This window comes from Lactuca sativa, chromosome 3 (assembly GCF_002870075.4).
Source record: "Lactuca sativa cultivar Salinas chromosome 3, Lsat_Salinas_v11, whole genome shotgun sequence".
NCBI classification, from domain to species: domain Eukaryota; kingdom Viridiplantae; phylum Streptophyta; class Magnoliopsida; order Asterales; family Asteraceae; genus Lactuca; species Lactuca sativa.
In genome coordinates, this window is record NC_056625.2 from 193,250,511 (window position 1) to 193,258,608 (window position 8,098).

Sequence of the window (8,098 nt, forward strand, 5' to 3'; positions counted from 1 at the left end):
GGTCCGGATTCATCATTCCTAACATTTGTAAGAATGCATTGAGTTTGGTAGAGTCAAGTGCTTTTGTAAACACGTCAGAAATTTCTTCATATGTAGGGACAAAGATGAGTTCAATTTTACCGTTCAGAATGTGATCTTTGATGAAATGATACCGTAGTTCAATATGCTTGGTCTTCGAGTGATGGATAGGATTATGGGAAATCTCTATAGCACTTTCAGAGTCACAGGAAATTGGTATCCGCAACATTCTGTACCCATAGTCAAACAATTGTGTTTTCATCCATAAGACTTGTGAGCAACAGTTGGCTGCGGCCACATATTCGGCTTCTGTTGTAGACAATGAAACACAGCTTTATTTTCGTGAGGACCAGCAGACAAGTCTTCCTCCCAAGAATTGACATCCACCAGATGTACTCTTTCGATCAAGTTTGCATCCAACATGATCCGCATCTGTAAATGCTTGAAGACTGAAGTCATTGCATGCGGGATACCATAGACCAAGAGACTTGCTTCCTTTTAGGTACCTTAGAATCTTTTTGGCTGCGGTCATACGAGATACTTTTGGATCAGCCTGATACCTTGCGCATACACCCGTTGCAAAAACTATATCCGGACGACTAGCAGTGAGATACATGAGACAGCCAATGATGCCTCTATAAGTTTTGTGATCAACAGGTACTCCTGAAGGAACCGTGGAAATCTCATAACCGAATTCCATGGGCACCTTAGCCGAAGAGCAGTTATCCATTGAGTAATTCTTCAGCAGCTCAGAGGTATATTTTTCTTGATGGATGAAGATTCCTTGAGAAATCTGTTTAACTTGAAGTCCTAGAAAGAAATTAATCTCTCTATTCATGTTCATGTGAAATTTGTTAGTCATGAGCCTAGCAAAATCATCCACCATCCTCTGATCTGTGGATCCATAGATGATATCATCCACATATATTTGTACTAGCATAAGGTGGTCACCATTTGCTTTTCTAAATAATGTGGGATCAATTACTCCTCTTTTATATCCGGACGAGACAAGAAATTCAGAAAGAGTCTCGTACCACGCTCTTGGGGCTTGCTTCAAACCGTATAATGCCTTCTTAAGTTTATAGCAATGATCAGGGAATTCTATACTTTCAAAACTTGTAGGTTGTTGAAGATAAACCTCTTCCTTTAGTTCCCCATTAATAAATGCACTCTTAACATCCATTTGATGAACTTTGACGTTTTTGTGGGCTGCGTATGCAAGGAAGATTTAGATAGCCTCCATTCGAGCCAACGGAGCATACGTTTCATCATAGTCAACACCTTCAAGTTGACTGTAGCCCTTTGCAACTAGTCTTGCCTTGTTTATGACTATGGATCTGGATTCGTCGATCTTGTTCTTGTACACCTATCGAGTGCCAACAATGGTGTGAACTCGCGGTTTTGGAATGAGTTCCCACACACTGTTTCGTTCAAATTCTACTAGCTCTTCTTGCATCGCAACAATCCAGTCGGACTCTAGTAATGCTTCTTTGATTGATCTGGGTTCGATCGAGGACATAAAGGCTGAGAAGTGACAGTGATCAGATAAGTCTTGTGAAGATCTGGTTTGAACGCCTACTGATGGATTGCCAATGATCTGTCTAGGTGGATGGTCTTTCATCCAAACGTGAAGGCGTGGTTGAAGATGATCAGCAGCTGCGGTAGAAGGAATGTCTTCAATATCGGAGGAATCTGAGATAGGAAACAGCAGTTCCCCTTGGACTTGAGAACAGCCTGCTGAGCCTGCAGAATTGTCTTGAATTGTTGGTGTTGCGGTAGAATGAAGTGGTTCCCCCTGGGCTGCGGATGGAATTTCCTTCGGTATTGGAGGATGTTCCCCCTGGGCTGCAGATGGGATAGAGACAATTCTTGGATCAGATCTGGTGTCAATAGTTTCTATGTTTTCATCATCCGAGTCAGAAGAGACATTTGATGGTTGAGATACTCTACGAATGGACGGAGTTGCTTCGGTTAGTACTGGAACTTTGATGGTTGTCGTATGATCCGGAGTTGAGTTTTCCCCCTCAACCGGCGAGGTGGAAGTACCTAGCGATACAACATCGGAAAGCGTAGGACCAGATACTTCAGCATGTTGTAATTGAGCTTCCGAAGAGACTAGAACTTCAGATAACTCGGCAGTCTCTATTGGATCAAAAAGATCATCATAGTTAACTTCAACTATGTTTAGAGGACCCGAGGAATAAGAGATATCAAATTCAAGAATTGATTTGGTTTCAGAGGAGGGAGCAACGTTGCGGACATAGGAATCGTCGAATTTTACATCAAAGCTTTCGACAAGTTGCCTTGTGTGTCTGATTAAAACCCGATATCCAATCTTATTGGTTGAGTAGCCTAAGAAGATGGCTTCATCTAATTTGGGTGCGAACTTGTTGAGGCGATTTTGGTTGTTGATTACGAAGCATCTACATCCAAAAATGTGGAAAAAGCGAACATTTGGCTTTCGGTTGTTGAGACCTTCATAAGGAGTTTTGCCAAGACGTTTGCAAACTATGCTTCGGTTCTGTACAAAACAAGCTGTGGCCACGACTTTGGCCCAGAAGTACATAGGAAGATTGGCGAAATTGAGTATTGATCTGGCTGCCTCCATTAGAGTTCTATTTCTTCTTTCAACGACACTATTCTGTTGTGGGGTATAGGCAACTGAGAAGTTGTGACTTATGCCCTTGGACACTAAGAAATCATTTAGTAGATGATTGGCGAATTCTGTGCCGTTGTCAGTGCGGATGCGTCGCACTGGCAGCTTGATTTGAAGCTCGATCTCCTTGATGAAACTGATGAATACCTGCGGTGTTTCTGATTTGAGTCGAAGTAAGAAGACCCATGTAAAAGACTTTTCCTTTTTAAATTTTGTGTCAGATGATTTTTGAGTGGTGTTAGAAACTGTGAGGTCCTTGCCTTTTGTTGTCTTAGATATTGTTGATTTGAAATGATAATTAGAGAAAGAAAGTTTTTCTGGACTTTTAGACTTAGGAATTTTAACAAATTTCTTTTGTTTTGAATAAATTTCCCGTTGCTTGCCGCAGGAACGAAATTCCTCTTTGAAAACTCTTTTTGTTTCGGTTTTAGGAGAACCGCAGTCAGTGATATTTAATTGTGGTTTCCTCAAATCTTTTGAAGGTATAGAAAAACGGGGACTTGATTCATCCGAACTAGAGAAATCGGGGTTTTGAGAACATTGACCAACTTCAAATTTTCCAATTGGTAATTCATGATTGATTGGTTCAAGAGTCATAGAACTTTTGACTGTGGTCTACGGTGTAGTACTTTGTACAACCGCAGAGTAAGTCTTAGTGAATACTTATGTGGAACATTTGACACTAGGTAGTGAAACAAGTTGCGGTTCATGACTGCAGTTAGGGATACTGCGGTCAGACTACAGAGATGGAAAATCCAATGTGACTTTTGGATTTTCAACAACAATTTCCTCATTAACTACGGATGTTATCTAAGAGTTGGAATGACTTGTGTTATCAACATGATTTGAAGATTCAGGAAGAATTTCTTCGATAACACAGTTATTACTCAGATTATGGAGTTTACCAAAATGAGTTTGGATATCCTCAGGAAATGTTTTGTCATTGACTGGAAACGAAAAGTTGCGGTCAGGAGGGACATAGGGACGTTCCGGAGTGAACTGGGGTGAGGAGTCCGTTGCGGTTGGATACCCATTGGACCAACCCTAGTTGAAAGTATTATCAACATTCCCATTATTAACTAGATTCTCAATGGATTCACTTTCATTAAAACACTTGTCAATTAAAATATTTAAGCGTACAATTTCACTCTGTGCTAAATCTCTCTGATTCAAAGCTATTTCTAGTTGTGTTTCACTTAACATTCTAGCATCCTTTTCTAACATCAAGTCCTTTTCTAAAAAAGCCATTTTGAGTCTCTTGTTATCCAAACATCCTCTAACATGGAACATCTACTGTGATGCATTGTTCTTCTCATCTAAGGCTTTATTGTAGTCTGTAAGGACGGCAGCACATGTGTCATTAAGTGTGTCTATGAAAGGTTGACAGTTATGCATGCTATAATTTAAAGATTGAATCATAAGCTTTACCTATTCCACAATGTTGAGGGTTCCATCTTTTGCAATATAACAATGGTTTTTCTTCAGTAGGGTTGAGTCATCTTCTTCAGCAGTTGCTATCATACAGATCTTGCCTTTCCCTCTATTGTGATTGTCCTCATCCTCATCTCCTGATGACTACACTTGATGATTTCTTTTTACTTGAGCAACATAAGCTTTCCCTTTTTCCTTTTCTTCCAATTCTTGAGCCATTTGGAGATAGAAAGCTCGGTCTTTCACAATGTTTGCCTTACAGTCTTTGGCAAAATGGTTCTCTTTGTTGCACTTATGGCATATAACCACATCACTTTTGTCCTCTGAAGGTGTACCGGAGTCAGTAGAGTGAGGTTGCGGTGGTACATCTTTAGGTTGAGTTTGTTGAGACTGTAGTGGAAGGTGAGGATTCTTGGTGAAACGAGAGTGATTGTTTTGGAAGTTGCGGTTGAAGGGTGGTTGGTTGAATTGTTGGCTTTTACGAAATAAAGGTGGTAATCGATTGAATTTTTGACTGACAAGAGCTATGGCATTCTGAAATTCTTCTTCATCGTCATACTCAGAGTCTGCTTCATATGACTACGGTAGAGAGTCATACAAGGTGGGATGTGTTTGAGATGATTGTGCTAAAAGAGCAAGTGGACCCCCGAAGTTTAAACAATCCTTGAGTACGGTGGACTCCTGAGCTTGTAATTCTTCTTAGAGCTTATAAACGAAAACAAATGAATTTTCCTATCTCCTTGGACAATCATTTTGGCCGTTGTCCAATGTCTTCCCAAACCATTCAAGAATTGAAGGTTTGTCTCATGGTTGCTTCTTACAGTACCCGCATTGGATAGTTTGGTCACTATCAGGTTGAACCTTTTAAAAGAGTATTCTAAGCTTTCACCTGCATGAGCTTTAAAGTTGTTGAACTCATTGAGTGCAGTAGTAAGTTTTTTGTCTTGAGCTTGTTCGGTACCCTGTACAAATTCTTGAGCACTTCCCAGATCTCTTTTGCAGATTTGCAATTTATGATGATATCAAAGTTGTCAGGGGCAACTCCACACGATATCTCATAAAAGGCTATTGCATCGTTTTCCATTCTTACGAGATCATCCTTGGTGGGACGGTTCATGACTAGTTACCCTCCTCCTAATCTGACAGTAGCGTCGTCGGTTTGAGTAGGTGTAAGAACCGGAACATGTGGTCCTTCTTCAACAGATTGCCATACGTCTCTTCCAAGTCTTCTTAAGTACCTTTCCATTCTTTGTGATTAGTGATGATATTCATTTGCAACCAGTATTGGGGCTCGATTTGAACCACCAACACTATTGGAAACATTTAAAGAAAAAGTTTGTGCCATTTTTGAAAAAGAGCTTCAGTGTTATAGAAGACCTTTTGAAAAATCAGAGTTTCGATATTCAAGAAGCAACCACTATGGCTCTGATACCAATTATTGAGAGAAAAATTTCGAAACACACTTGAACAAAAGTTAGAACAAGAATAATGTGGAATAGTTAATCTCGAAGGATCTATTAGCTCAACAATAATATTAAGAGTTAGAAGGTATGAGTTAGATGCGGAAAAGTAAAGAAATGTAAATGACAACAATTGTTATATCAAGTAAACACATAAGCAGATTCATAACAAGGAATGCATTCAAACTAAGTTAGTAAGTGAGATCTAGCTTAGTGATTAAGTCACAAGTGACCTGCTCCGAAGAGAGATGGTGATTAATTATGAGAGTAAGAAGGTTTGATAAGTAAGATAGAATGAGAACTTTGAAATGTGTATTAGAATTTGATGAGAGATTCACACACGTACAAATTACATAAGTAATGAGCTCTATTTATAGAGACAAGTTTACAACTCTAATAGTAGCCATGCAAGGCATACTGGACATTAGAGTCTTTTATAGAAAGGACAAAATAAACTAAGGATAAAGATAAAGAGTAACTGCGGTTTCTTCAGATGTTGAATGCGGATGCTTGGGAGAGAAACTTGACTACGGATGCGGTGCTGACTGCGGTTGTAGGAAAGTTCAAGAGGGTCACTTTATATATGGCATACAATTTTCATTCGTACAAACTCTAAAGTCAATCACTTCAATTAAAATTCAATTACATTACTAATAAATGTTAGCCAATTTAAAAGTCCGCTTGAGTGTTTTTTTTGTTTATTCTTCAAACGACCGAAGCAAAGGAAGTACCATCTCGGGTCTTGAAGTAGCAAACCCACCCAATGCACCCTAATAAAGAGTGCACGGCCAAACTTTTAGAGTTTGGGCCGTAAACTCATGTGTGGCCATGAACTTATACCTTAGGCATGAGCTTACTCCCCAAACTCGTCGTTTCTCACTTCCACACTCAATTTTACTCCCCATTCTCTCTCAACTATCATCCCATTCTTCACCCGATCTTCCGAAAACGTAAGTGTTTCTCAACTTCATTTGTTGTTATAACCTAACATCTAGTATTTATACATCATTTCATCCATTCATTATTGCTTTTTAACTAGATCTTCAAGTGTTCTTCAAAACACCAAGAACACACACTAGTGTTCTTGGACCTTAAACACCAAATCAAGCTTCTACCTTGTAAGTACACTTTCCCTAGCTTCTTGTGTGCTTAATATGAACTTGATAACACTTGAAAATCATCAAAGATCATAAGAACAAAGGATTTTACGGCCAATGATGTTCTTGGGCCGTAAACCCCTCTTAAGGTGGTTAAATGCACCTTAGTCCCTTCCTAAGCCTTGGATGCCAACCTTGATCCTTCCTAGAAGTGTTTAAGACCTTAAAAAACAATCAAAACAAGTCCCCATGAGAGTTTATGATTGTGAAGACGTAAGGATATGGTCCTTTGGCCGTAAACTCCACAAGGTAGTCTTATTGTGCCCCTAATGCTTTCCTAAGGCTTGGACTTGATCATTTGATGCCCAATCATGACTTGTAAGACCTCAAAACACAATATGGCACTTAGTACCATGAGTTTACGGCCATGAACTCATGTGGAAATGGTCATGGGCCGTAAACTCCATAAGGAGTGGTCCTTGGGCCATAAACTCCAATTCCATGCCCTACAACCCTTAGATACAACCCTTTGGTAGCTATAGCACTTGAATCAAAGTGTTTCCATGTCCTAGGATGTCTTAAATTGATTAATTAGTTGTTAATTGACTAATTAGATACATATATGTTTATTATATGGTAACTAGGATCATTGTGTGTGTTCAAGTCTCCACTTGACACCTAGCACCTTGTCCGACACTTCCGAACAAACCACTCACTACAGGTGAACCATGTTAGTTATTAGATAAATCACAAGTGATTAATAACTAGCATACAAATGGATTTTTCATAATTAAAACTGTTTTACCAAACAAATGACTTCAAACTGTTTATCAAACTATTATTTTACATATCAAACTCTTTATCAAATTCATTTTTGTATACTAAACCTTTCTTGTACAGTTTTCAAACTTATATCTTGTTGAACCATGTCTAATACATATATAGTTATATAAATAAGATTTGAAGGACCTAGGAGAGATAACCCACTTTACTTCCTGTCCTTGTTTTGGTTGTGGTCTTAAAGTACCTAGTTGTTTGTCCGAGTGTCGTTGAATCCTTAGTTATATATTATGTATATATGTATAGATATAAAGACTTTTATCTCAGTTCAGTACATTCAGTCATACAAACAAGTCTACTAATAAACTATAATAGGTATAGTTTAGAGTTATACTACTTACTACTTCTAGTTCAATGAAGCATACAAGAGTCAGTTCATTCATGAGTCATTACTTATTACTATGAGAACATATACAACTATACTAGGATGAGAACATATACAACTATACTATAATGAGATCATATACAACTACACTAGGATGAGAACATATACAACGATACTATGCTAAGAACATGTACAAGTATACGATAACATAAATGTGATCCACTGTATCGGAGCATGCCTTCATTGTCATGGCCCGAGTTGAAACCAGAAT

At 38.7% G+C, this 8,098-nt stretch overlaps 1 protein-coding gene across 1 annotated transcript; it reads right to left on the bottom strand.

Moving 5' to 3' along the window:
• Positions 1 to 352: 352 nt before the first annotated feature.
• LOC128132876 (uncharacterized mitochondrial protein AtMg00810-like) lies at positions 353 to 904 on the bottom strand. The gene has a single exon (XM_052769875.1). It carries the CDS (start codon positions 902 to 904, stop codon positions 353 to 355), a length of 552 nt encoding a protein of 183 aa, XP_052625835.1.
• Between the last annotated feature and the right edge of the window lie 7,194 nt (positions 905 to 8,098).